At 36.9% G+C, this 13,929-nt stretch overlaps 1 protein-coding gene across 2 annotated transcripts in view; it reads right to left on the reverse strand.

The window, feature by feature from the left end:
• Positions 1–1,121: 1,121 nt before the first annotated feature.
• LOC121857635 (eukaryotic translation initiation factor 4E-1A-like) overlaps positions 1,122–13,929 on the reverse strand; it is a 43,794-nt gene continuing 30,986 nt past the window's right edge. For both annotated transcript variants that reach the window (XM_042353693.1, XM_042353694.1), the window contains one exon: positions 1,122–3,716. In XM_042353693.1, the coding sequence (XP_042209627.1) occupies positions 3,602–3,716 (115 nt within the window). In that variant the 3' untranslated portion in view covers positions 1,122–3,601. The remainder of the gene's footprint in view (positions 3,717–13,929) is intronic.

The raw sequence follows: 13,929 nt of genomic DNA on the forward strand, positions 1-13,929 counted from the left end.
CACATCCCTGGTAAGTGATACCTTAGATACATTTATAGGATCAAGATGACAAAATATCTTCAAATCCTTGATATAGCACAGAATGTTGTTCGTCCCTCCAACAAAATGATGAATGAGTAAGGTTTATGGTGTAACTTGGTGAAAATTTAAACTGAAAATTCCTTAACTAAAGACACACTATGAAAGTCATTTCGTCTGTGACATCTGTCATAAAAAACCTGGAAAAATCTGAGGCAAGCTGAGCATCTAAAGTGAAAGTAGGCATAGTAGTTCCAAACCTCCAGCCCATCCATAACTGTATAAAAATTGTCCGATGACTGCCGCAAAAGGCTATTTAACTAATGTAGTATTCAGCTTTACGTGCCCTCACTGAACAAACAACAGCACTACACTGATCTAGTACCGTCCATTTGCTGCCTGTGCCGCTCTCGTTCAGCATCTCTACGATCCCTAAGGAGAGAACTTATGGATGAACCATACCAAGAGTCATCTTCTACTGTAATTCTCTTCACCACATCTGGTCAATGTTTCGATAGTTCCTGAAGATAATTGTTTTACTGTAAGGGTCTTGAGACATTAAAACCAAAAGTAACTAAAGCATTGTCAGAAGCTGCCTAATTGATCGAGTCAACTTCAACATCTAATACACAATCACAGTCAGCAGGAAACAAAACTAGGTCTAGTGTCCAAAAAGATGTGCTTGGATACAACACATGATTGACAAATTTGTTTAGATTTTGAATTTCCAAGAACTCGAGAGGAAAAAGATTTCAGAGATTATTTGTCAACTCAACAATTAAAGCACCGCAGATCAACCATCGCCTGTTCTTTGCTGAGAAAGTAAAGAAACTTGCCAAATTCATCCAAACGTCCAGCAAGAGTAAAGGACACCACTATCATATCAAAAGGAATCTTATGCATGTGGATAGTGTTTGATACCCAAGCGCCTGATTTGCTAACTCCAAGGTTGGATACCAGGAAAAACCTCTGACCAGGACCATATGAAGGAAAATCTTGATAAATGAGAGCTGGCTAAACCTGTGGCAGCATAAATGTTTTTATCGATAGAGTAGAAGAGTTCAGTACAGTAATTTATACTCGAGGTTGAAAAAACTACTTCAGTTCATAACACCTAAATTTATTATAAAAGGATATCTAGTCCTATTATTATTATTATTTTTTTTTTTACAGTTTTGTAAGAAATAGCAGTACCTTCAGAAATTCATAATAAATCGACAAGTAATATCAAATGCTCTTTCCAAGTTGCAGTTTATAAGGCCTAGGAAAAGTTGAAAGTCCTAGTTATGGGTCCCTGAAAAACCTATCAATATATTCTGATTAGATTCTCACTAGAAGCTCCACAGTCAGCAGTACAGTATAAAAATTTCTACATGACTGAGTAACTAATTAGTCAGATCACAAAAGTATAAAAGGAATTACTTTATTGTATAGTTGGAGAACTCGGAGCCCATAACATAGTAATTATCAAATTATCTTTGAAGAACCAGTAACCCATTTCAAATATAGATGAGCAACTCCAGTTTTCTTCCAGAACTAAAAATTACAACCAAGTAATAAACTACATCAGGTTATACTTTGGAACTTGCTTCATTCTTCTTTCCAGAAGACAATCTTACAGATACACCAATAGAAAACAGCAAAGTGTAGTTTTACATATTCAACATACCTGCATATCTGAGTACTATGTACAAAAAACGTACAATATTGTACCCCTTCCATCAGCACACTGATATGTCTTACAAATGCTAAAACTTCAGCTATATAAGCTTTTCCATTTTTCAAGTAATTAAACTGGTATGCAATTTCATCAATTTATTGGAATTTCCTCAAGCTCAATGACTGTTTGCAGCTGCATTAATATGAAAATTAGTCAAATATAATTGCAACTCAAATGCTTGCATGCAAGCAAAAAATAAATATAGGGAACTAAAGCATTCTGCCTCAAAATTGACTTCAAAGAGCAAACTTGACAACTTTCATATGTACATGTAATAAAATTAAGGTTTATCACAGAATTTAACAGTCGATATAACGAGACACCTTTAACTGAAAGATATAAAACCATTAAATGGGAGGATATTTGGGAACTGAATACATGTCCCACTGCTGAACCTCCACATAGATTTAATTCCTTTCCTAATAATAGGTGCTGCATTCTACACACTGTACCATTCACAGTGACTTACCCCAAGTTTGGCTCCACTGAAAGTCTTATCATAACGCTGGTTTACTACCAAAGTTGACAAATTTTCATCATATTTTCAGTGACAATGCAGTACCACAAGAGATACATCTAAAGGCTCTTTAAATATCCTAGAGCTTTATATACATTTACATAAATATTTTTCAAACATTTCAGACTCCTATAAAATACCATAAGCCCTTCAAAAGTAATACCCGAGGTAATTAGTTGCAAGAGAATTTTTAACACATGATGGATACGGGGGTAATAATCACGGCTGAGAAATACTTATGTCAACCGACATTTCTATACCAAGTTACATATAATAAGGTAGCAAAGTTAACAGAAGCCAACCAAGGAGCAATAATCACATTACATGTAAATCACTGGAAATGGAACAATATATAACATAAAATATCTATGTGTAACAACTTCCAGTGCATCTTGTTTCACCATAGCCACCATTTCTATGATAAAACATTTTGTATGTTCCATCCACAAGTGATTTACCATCAATATTCTTTTGACCACGGGTAAAAAGTTTCTAAAGGATGCTACTGACTCTTTGCAGGGCTCAACTAACATACAGCAAAGCTTGCGCACTGCACTGAAACACACTTACCACCTTTTCAGTTCCACAACAAATTGATATCTCTGGCCACTACAAGAGTGCACAGTACAACACAGGTACATTTCTTATACACTTCACCTTCAGAAGAGTTGGAAATAATACATGTATGCTTGTGGGTTATTTAAGAATTTTGGATGTAAAAAAAAATATTATTATTTCCACTTAACCTTTTCATAATTATGCACACAAATGGTAACAAGAACCACCCATCACATTATCATGTAACAAGAAATTGTGTTATGAAGATTTATGATTATCATCATCTGTAAATGGTTATGATACACAATAATGAAATTACTGTAATGTTAAAAGCACAACATTTTACTGCAGTACTAACCTTCTCTTCTGATTCCTCAGTGTACATTCTATATTTTTCCAGAACCTCAACAATGCAGGACTGACATTCCATTCTTATAGTGGAGTAGCAAATTTCTCATTTTAAATATGTGGCAATCAAGCATCATAAACAGTAAAGCAATTAATGCTTTGTATGTTCATACTGGTACACTTTCATAACCATTCTGTGCCAAATATTCTGTAAACTCTTACACACTAAATATATCAAGGTAGCCATTTAGTTTTGTCACATTCTCCAACAGGAAAAAATGCTCCATACATCTGGAAATGCCACCTCTTCATAGATTTCATTGGTAAAATAAAATCTCACCTCTCCAACACAAACATGTGTGGTTACCCAGCACAGAAGAATCTGGTTTTTATGCCTGTAAAACACATATATGACTGGAGGCTATGTAACATTGTGAGTGTCAGACAGTAAACCTGTTCTTGGCTGTAGATCCAGACTTAACCATAGTGTCTGTATGAGCTTGAAAACCAATGTTCACATGCCGGGGTATGTTTAAACGCTCCTTCAGTACATGTCTGGAAAAAGAAAAGGAAGTTTACACATTACTAGAGAATATAAAAAAAATCTTTAACTAAGGGCATAATATGGTTAATACTGGCAGGTGGAGGAGGGGGTTCATGATCTGCATGTAAATTTAAGGGGAATTACCCTTCCCCAACAGGTAATAAATTTAAAAGGCAAAATCACAGAAATAAATCTGTATGGTCAAGATTATCCTAAAATTAAAAAGGAAACAAAGAAATTAAGTGTGGGCTAAGACAACAAATAATTACAAAAGAAAGACATTTACAATTACAGGTACTCCTCGACTTACGACCGCCACAGTCATACAAATATTTTTTCATATTTTGTATGTATTTTCTTGTACCAAAACGTTTCCGTCCCGTACGACAGCGTGGCGCGGGCTAGGCCTCCTCGTGGTGTACAGCGGCCACCCCGTAACGCGCTCAGTTGGTGTTTGGCCGTCGTTGTTGTCGGTAATGGTCGTGCTGTGTACTGACAATACTTTAATTTCTAAATCCCTTTAAAATGACTGGCAAGCGTAAAAGTGAGAGTTCTGGTGGTGCTCAGAAGAAAAAGAGACAGTCAATTACTTTTGAGATGATAATGAAAATAATAATGCAATATGAAAATGGAAAAAAGGTAGCAACCATTTCACACGACCTTGGCTCCTCTCACTCATTGATATCAACAATTTTGAAGGACAAGGAACGAATTCGTGAGGTAGTGAAAGGAACAGCACCTATAAATGGAACGATAATAAAGAAAAAAGACAAGGTCCTATTCATGAGATGGAAAAATTACTTGTGGTGTGGATGGAAGAACAAATGCAAAAGCGTGTACCCTTAAGCCTTCTAACCATACAGGCTAAGGCAAGAAGCCTTTTCAAAAGCCTGAAAGAGCAGGCAGGAGATTAGTGCGACCAAAACTTCACAGCAAGTGAACCGTTACAGTTTGTACAGTGTAAAGGTGAGTGGAGAGGCAGCAAGTGCTGATGCCGAAGCTTTTAAGGAGCGAGAACGTGTCATCGTGGAGGGAAATTATTTGCCTGAGCAAATATTTAATGTGGATGAAACTGGCTTATTCTGGAAGCGCATGCCAGAACGGACATACATCCACAAATAAGAGAAAACCATGCCGGGATTCAAGGATCGAATCACACTTCTGTTCGGAGGGAATGTAGCTGGTTTCAAGGTAAAACTCTTCATGATATAACATTCAGAGAACCTAAGGGCTTTTAAAAAGTCAGCAAGCACACAGTGCCAGTGTTTTATCGCAGTAATAAGAAAGCATGGATGACCCTAGCACTGTTTGAGGACTGGTTCCTGAGTTGTTTCATTCCACGAGCCAAGGAGTATTTTCTGCAACAAGGGGTTGCATTCAAGATTTTATTAATTTTAGATAATGCTCCAGGACACCCACCACACCTGGACGATCTGCACCCTGATGTAAAGGTAGTCTACCTTCCACCTAACACTACCTCTATCATCCAACCCATGGATCAAGGTGCTATTGCTGCTTTTAAAGCATATTATTTACATACGACCTTCGCTCAGGCTGTTGCTGCTACTGAAGGTGAGAAAACGCTCAGAGTTTTGGAAAGACTACAACATTTTGAAATGTACAAAGAACATAGCTGCAGCATGGGATGAGGTTACAGGTCAGTGCATGAATGGAATATGGAAGGTCCTGAAAAGATATGTGAACAGTTTCAAAGGATTTAAAGAAGATGAAGCAATTTCTGAGGTTAGTAACAAGATAGTGGAGTTGGGTAAACAGCTGGAGTTAGAAATTGAAAATGAAGATGTCGAGCAGTTGGTTGAAAGTGTAGCAGAAGAGCTAAGTAATGAGGATCTTATTGAACTGGTCGCACAGAAAATTACAGAGGAAGAAGAGAGACAAAATGTAGAAGAACCTGCACCCCCACAAAAAGTTTTCAGTGAAACAAATGGCAGAGGCATTTGCTACTATTAATAAAGGGATGCAAATGTTGACAAAATGGATCAAAATGTAGAGCATCTTGCAAAAGTTGACAATGATCCAAGATGCATTTGCTTTCTACAGGGAGATTTACAATGAAAAGAAACGGCAAACTGCGCAGTCTAAATTGGACACATATTTTAAGAAGTCCCCCACTGCTGTCTCCTCATGCTCCACCACTGCTGCCTCTTCACTCCCTAAGATGATCCAATACCTTCAACAAGCAAGTATGTTATCCTGTCTGAAGAATGCAAAATTGATGACCCACCCAGCCCTGTCTCCTCCTCTGCTTCATCCAATTAATGTAGTCTACATGCTTAATAAAAAAATTATTGAGGCCCCGTGTGCATTCAGCTGACTACATTAAAGGTAAGTGCACAGTAACACTTTATTCATTTTTCATTATTGACTACTTTTACTGTACCGTATTTTATTTTAGATTTTCTATGTATTATTTTCGCATTTTCGACTTACGACCTGGTCGTCGGTCCCTAACCCCGTCGTAAGTCGGGGACTGACTGTACATGCTCAGAAAATATGAAATTATATCACAGTACCTATACAGTAGTGTTGTAGAGTATGCATATCCATAGTACATGACCCCACTTATATACATTTGACCCCTGAATTGCCTTTACCCTTGGATCTCGCTCGTGCGAGCCAACCCACCATATCATCTCTCAGCGTCTTTATCACTTGTCTGTGCTCATTTGAGAAAAATAAAAATAAAATCATTACAATACTCTAATATGGTTTAGAAATAAAGACAATATAATATAAAAACATAAAATGAGAAAAATTAATTGCATGGGTGTGTATGTGCAGTACCAGTCATACACATCTCTAAGTCAGCTGAGAGACTGCCTGGCTAAACTGTGTGGTGTCATCCAAAGGATGGTTTGTGTTTGTATGTACATTTAAAGTGTTTACTGTATATGGTACCATAAGTATAATATTTGTGTCAGTTTGAACATTTAAGGTATGTGTATGGTACCGTAGGTTAAATCATTGCCAAGGCATCCTTCTTTCTCTCTCACACTGATTCTGTGAACATCTCCCAAGTGTTTCCACTTGTAAAATATTTCTTTACTGGTGAATTTTAATGCAATCATGGCCCTTAAGGTCTTTAAGTGTATAACAAGGTTGTTAAAAAAATATTACATCAACAATAAAAATATATGAAACCAAACTCTCTGGGTTGAAAATCAGACATAAGTCTGGTTGTCAACAATTATTGTCACCAAGATGATTGTTATTTACTGTAAAGTGTTATATGTAAGTAACCACAGAATTTGTCTTTGAATAACGGGACAACTGTATACTGTTCAGTACTATAAAGATAAAATAAGAACAGATAAGTGTAAGAGTATACTACAGTAATACTCCGATTTACGCGGTTTCACTTTACGGGATTCTACATTTGATTATACATTTACGTGGTACCTAGCCAGAACCGGAGTTTCATTTTACACGGTGCATCTAGGTACTCATATACGCAGGTGAAGTATAATTTTTTTATTTAGCTTATAAAATTCATACAAATTACCCAGCCAGAATATAATTTACATTGCTGGAATTCTTACAATATGATGATCATTTTGAATATAAACATCATGGATTTTGCATTAGACATACAAATTTTAGATCTAATGTAATAATTTGGTTTACACAAAGCAAATAGTTTATCTTTTGTGCAAAATATATGAAGTTTACATTCAAAATATTCCCTGACCTGCAAGGAATCCAGAAATGTCAATTATATTATCCTAACTTTAGTCTGAGGTATTATTTATTACTATACCTTAAAATCTAGTGTTTTCACCCAAACATTTCTCAGAGGTAGGAGCCAGTGAGCTGGGAAGAGGAGGGGGGAGTTGAGTCCATTATTTGAATGGACATTAACCTGGCGACTGTATTTCTCTTAAATATTAATTGTGTGTGCATACCATCATAAAATTAAGATGTTATTTTTACTACAACATAGGTATTGTGTTGGAAAAAGTGGAGTTTGGGGGTTGGCCCGGTCTCTATTTCAATTAATCCCATATGTTATGTTGTTCACTTTACGCATTTCTCGCTTTACGCAGGCCTCCGTGGGTTCAATTGACCGCGTAAAGTGAGGGTTCACTGTATACTGTACGTGGAAGATGAGTGTTTATCTGGGGGCAGAGGGGAGGGGGGGCAGCACATGTGCCAACCCCCCCCCCAGATTCCTTTAACACTTCTAGCTCCTACATAATTAAGTACTGTATAAATAAAAACTACCTCAATATGAGATACACATCCACAAGAGTAACCTGATGTAAATCATGAACAGTTAAGGTCAAAATGCTGTTTGTAGTTTTGAAATCAAACCTATACCAAAAGAGAAACACCAGAACATCCTTTTTGATGCCCAGTGGTATTCTGAAGATGATGACAGTGGGTATCAAATTGTACTCTCTTAAGTTTCAGATCATCAAAGCTGGTTGATTGCCAAAATAGCCATTAACATTACAGACATCTTTTCCAAGTGCAGTGTAAAGTCGCCCCCAAAAAGTATCGTTAGATTTTCCCTTCACTACAATGGTATGGCCTGCACGCCTTACCATCAAACAGCTAGAGATGGGGGTAGGATTGGGGTAGGGGTAATCCTTGTATGGCATACTAGACATTTCAATAAAAAAAAACCCATTAAGCTATATTAATATATGTCTCAGGCTGGGAAGAAGCAAAAGCTTATGTAAACAAGCCACAGACTGATGATTACAATAATACTGAAATATACGTTAAATACAGTGTTTCGCAACATCATAATTGAGACCGATATAGACCTCAAAATGGAAATTTAGCCATTATTGTACGCCATTGAACAATGTTTCACTCATACCGAGTTTCACAATCCTACATCGAATATTTGGACCCGGTAAATCTGGATTTCGGGAGATTCCTACAAAATTTGGGGGTTCCAGGGGCTAAAAAGCCTCCCTTAAAAGCATTCCCAAAACAGAGCAAAGTCATCTTAACCCTGTGTAACTAAGATGTCAGCACACAGGGCACAATTGCCCAAGAGTTGTCAATTGTTGTTTGTGGGAGTATTCATTCACTCTAGTAATGATACAATGTTTCTTATGTTATCAAAGGTAAATGCATGGTTTATATAATTTGTTTATAACTGTGGCCATCACCGTTTTCAAATTAGACTACAAAAGATTTATTTCTCCCATATATATTTCGACCGTATGCCTGGCAACAGGAGCGAGAATGAGGAATGAGTGACCGCTAGTTAGAGCATCGTCTGCTGTTGTAACATTCCTCACTCCCTGCCATATTTCACTGGACTTACTGTTATTATTAGTGTTTACTGATACAATAGTGCTTTATACATAGTGATTAATCATGGCATTGTAGCCACGTTAGACTTATCACTAGAGCCCAGATGTTTAGGCAAAATGCCATAAAATGCCTTTTTTGCTTTTTTTAGGGAATTGTGAGTGATAATGCCTATTCTACTAAATAATAGTCTATTGTGCTTTTTTGCACATACAGGTGCTCCCCGACTTACAACGGGGTTAGGGACCCAAATCCAGGTCGTAAGTCGGAATGGCCGTAAGTCCGACAGATTTAAAAAAAAAAAAAAAAAAATCTACAAAGAAATACAGTACAGTAAAAGAAATAAATAATGAGGAGTGGATACAGTGTGACTGAGCACTTACCTTTAATGTAGTCAGCTGAATGCACACAGGGCCCCCATAATTTTCTATTTACAGGTATACATGGAGACTATATTAATTGGATGAAGCAGAGGAGACAGGGCTAGGTGGGTCTTCAATGTCGCTTTCTTCAGAAAGGTTTATGTACTGTGGAAACTTGCTGGTTGATGGTATTGGATCATCTTGAGGGAGTGAAAGGCAGCACTGGTGGGGCGTGAGGAAACAGCACTGGGGGACTTCTTAAAATAGGTGTCCAATTTAGACTGCAGTTTGCTTTTTCTTTTCATTATAAATTTCTCTGTAGCAAGCAAGTGCATCTTGGATCATTCTGTCAACTTTGGCAAAATGCTCATAATTTTGATCCATGCCATCAAACATTTGCATTCCTTTATTAATTGTAGCAAATGCCTCTGCCAATTGCTTCAATGAAAACTTTTTGGGGGGTGCAGGTCCTCCTACATTTAGACTGGCTTCTTCCTCTGCATCTGTGTGTGCTTCCAGTTCGATGAGATCTTCGTTCCTGAGCTCTTCTGCAACACTTTCAACCAACCGTTCAACATCTTCATTATCAATTTCTAACTGAAGCTGTTTACCTAACTCCACTATCTTGTTACTAATATCCGAAATAACTTCATTTTCATTAAATCCTCTAAAACTGTTCACATATCTTTTCAGGACTTTCTTCCATATTCCATTCATGCAATGTTTTGTAACCTGATCCCATGCTGCATTAATGTTCTTTATACATGACAAAACGTACTTCTTCCAAAACTCTGAGCGTTTTCTTACCTTCAGTAGCAGCAACAGCCTGAGCGAAGGTCGTACGTAAATACTGTAATACGCTTTAAAGGCAGCAATAGCACCTTGATCCATGGGTTGGATGACAGAGGTTGTGTTAGGTGGAATGTACACTACCTTAACATCAGGGTGCATGTCGTCCAGGTGTGGTGGGTGTCCCGGAGCATTATCCAGAATCAACAAAATCTTGAATGGAATCCGTTGTTGCAGACAATACTCCTTGGCTCGAGGAATGAAACAATTCATGAACAAAGCCTCAAACAGTACAATGGTCATCCAGGCTTTCTTGTTACTGCAATAAAACACTGGCAGTGTGTGCTTGCTAACATGTTTAAAAGCCCTGGGGTTCTCTGAATGATAGATCATGAAGGGCTTTAGCTTGAAACCAGCAACATTCCCCCCCCAACAGAAGTGTAATTCTGTCCTTGAATGCCTTATATTAAGAAAACTATGGCCACAGGAGGAAAATACACACAAGTTTTTCCTAGATACTCCCGCTAAATTGGAGGGTGTGTCTTATATGCCATAAAATACGGTACCGTATTTTTGGTGTTCTTTATATCATTATTTATCGTTTTTATACATTTAGTATATTCGCCGGAAGATACGGACAATCGATTTTTTCGGACAGGTGGTTCAGATCTTTGAAGGTTCATTGTATGCCTACTCATGTTGTTCAAGATAGGTATGATTTATGAAGTGACTAAGTAAATAGTACTTGATATTATGAGTCAACAGCAATATACAATATTTCATATTGGTCTACATGGGATCTGCCATGTTAATTTCATTGGTTTAACACCAAAAAAAGGCTTCAAATCAATAGACCTGCAGGCAACAGAACCCCTGTCCACCTATAATAAGACATTTGTGATTGCAAGTTTCAATATGGCACCAGTTGGTTCATGGCGCCTAACGCATCGTGATACTGTGGGTTCGCTCACCCCAGTTTGCCGTGCTATCTCAGCGTTACGTGTACCCTCATTGTGAAGGACATGATAGAACCTCTCACATCTTGCTATGTCTCCCTGATAATTCCTCGCTCCATATGATTTAAGATCCCATTGATGACTGGCATGGCACTGGTATCCATTTATGACATCCGCTCAGTCATGTAATATATGATCTGAAGCCTCGGAGGATTCACATCTTTCAAAAACGTAATATTCGTTCATGCTCAAAGGTCATGGATGTAGAATTACCAACCATTCAGAAACAGGTTGAGTAACAATACTCGGAAAGCCTTGAATCACATTCACCCCATGACCAACGATACTTTTTGGGGGACTGTACATATCCTACAAAGTAAGGACAATTCCTATTTCTACATAAATTATGAAAAGGAGGTTTTGTCATCGTTTCACTGATAAAATGGGAATAATCAGTTTTATCGTCATAAACATGAAATCTAAATAGTAAGAGAAATTCTTCAGAGAAATTCAATTCATTCAGCTGTTCTACTATGTGCACAATAGGGGAACTTTTATAATTGTAGCACTTACCAATATAAGGAGTCATATTTTAAGTCTGAAGAAAGTCAGCCTTCACCCTGTGGTTGACATTTATCTCAGCAACTTAAGTCACATGCCTTAAATTACACAACTTCCACCTAGATACTAAGCAGGATACTTTCCCTTGTCTAAAAAAAAACCTAGTTAAGTTGTTATTAATATTACATTTGGGAACAGGCAATCACAGTGTACATCAGTTAGCAGGGACATAAATGGCAATAAGCACTACAGTATTTACAAAGAGCAAATAAAAGTAAGGCAAAATGTAGATAAAGTTTTTGTTTCTATATTAAATCAAGAAATATGGACAACATACAGAATTCAACAGATGTAAAAGATTAACAATAGTTTCCTTGTATCCATATTAATAATAAAGCAAAATAATGATAACTTATTTGTAAGAATTGACAAGAGAACATTAATGATAAACTATCATAAGGTGGTATATGAATATGTAATGGCCATCTTAATACACAAGCAATGTTTTGAAAGTCAGAGAGCAAAAGGCTTAAACTGATAATTAGTAATGGAAATGGAAACAAGAGTGAAACCTGTAGATATGAAATGTGAGTAATGATCAGTAAGGATGGGAGCTGGAACTCCTCCAATAATAAACAAAAAACAGAGGTATGACAAGTTGAAGGTTCACTTGTTTAACAAATGTACTTTAAATGATGGTGCAACATTACATAGCTTATTTACACTGTAATAAGACTTGGTATATTACCAGTTAAAGTTTGGCTCTATTATATTGATTAAACCCAATAAGTAATAAAGGTAACACCTGTAATTTTATCTATTTTTAACTTGAGAAAAGTTAAAGATATGGTATTTTCTCAATAAAAATTAAAGTAGCTTCTTTGATATCATGGCTCTGCCACACATGGATATCATCACAAAGACAAACTTGTATCAGATACTCATGGCCATTCCATTCCCATACAGTATCTGTAGTAACTCCACTGATAATACAGTATCTAAAACCCTTGTATATCCATTCCATCTTCAGTCAATCAAACATCTATCACGGTACCTTCCAATGCTTATTTTTTGCGAAAATTTTTGTTCACATTCACTACCCACATTCTCTTAGTATGCACAATTCTAAACTCATTCACTACCCCTTGTAACTGTAATACAAGTATACACCACAGTCTCCCTTAACCAACTTCTTTTATCTACATATCTCCCACAACTATATTTGGGAGTCATCTTTTCCTGTCTCACTTATTATGGAATGTACATGTTTTAACAGAAAGTGCAACTTTTTTACTGTATGCCCTGAATTGTACGTAACTTCCATTCAACTCTCCTCTTGTACTTTCTCTTTTATGTACCATTCCACTTTCTTTTATGATTGTCAAAAGACCTTATGTGCTACTCTGGGTCTGCAGCTAATGCATTTAGTACACAAAATAATTAAGAATTAAGATCTGTAAGTGAAAGCAGATGACAAATCGGGGTTTGCCGAGGTGGAATGAACATGAAGGGAAAGTGAAGGACAGTTAAAGAGTGGATAATTCAGAGTTAAGTCATAAGGAGTGAGTAAGTCTATGAAATAGTAAAAGGATGTCAGGGGTGGGGGGGATGGGCATCCAGGGAGAAGCAGTGCACATAAATGAGCTTCAGATTTTGAAGAGAAAGAAATGATTCTGTAAAACTATTTTGATATATCACACTATACATGGTTCAGTATCAATTAAAAAAAATTTAATAAATAGCACTATACAGTACTGTAAAATCCTTCAACACCTGCTCCAGAAACTTCATGAAAAATCTTATCTCAAACTTCTTGTTTATTGGATCTTCTGTATGACTGCAGAAATCTATTAATGCTCACAGGACTTTCGTAACCATCTAGAAGTGGATGGACTTTATACACAGTTTTTTGGTCTAGGTTGTCACTTATACAGAGCAATGTTACACTGAAATGAAATTAGGCTATTGATCAAGACACTTTACAGTAATCAAATACGTACAGTACTGTATAACATGACTTGAGGTTATTCACATATAACAGCAGCATTTTAGCCATATCTGGTTCAAGGTAATCTCAGGCCTTTGTTTATTAAATTTCAAATTAGAAAGGCAATACAGGTTGAACCTCGATTTAATGGCACTGGATTTACCGGCAAAATTTAGAGATCGTGAATAGGAAAAGCCCACCCGTAATCTCCACTAGTTCCTTTAACTGCTGCAATGCTCCTGCACACTGCAGTCAGTTTGTTTTGGCATTCAAATCCAGC

This window comes from Homarus americanus, unplaced genomic scaffold (assembly GCF_018991925.1).
Source record: "Homarus americanus isolate GMGI-L3 unplaced genomic scaffold, GMGI_Hamer_2.0 scaffold16712, whole genome shotgun sequence".
Lineage (NCBI taxonomy): Eukaryota > Metazoa > Arthropoda > Malacostraca > Decapoda > Nephropidae > Homarus > Homarus americanus.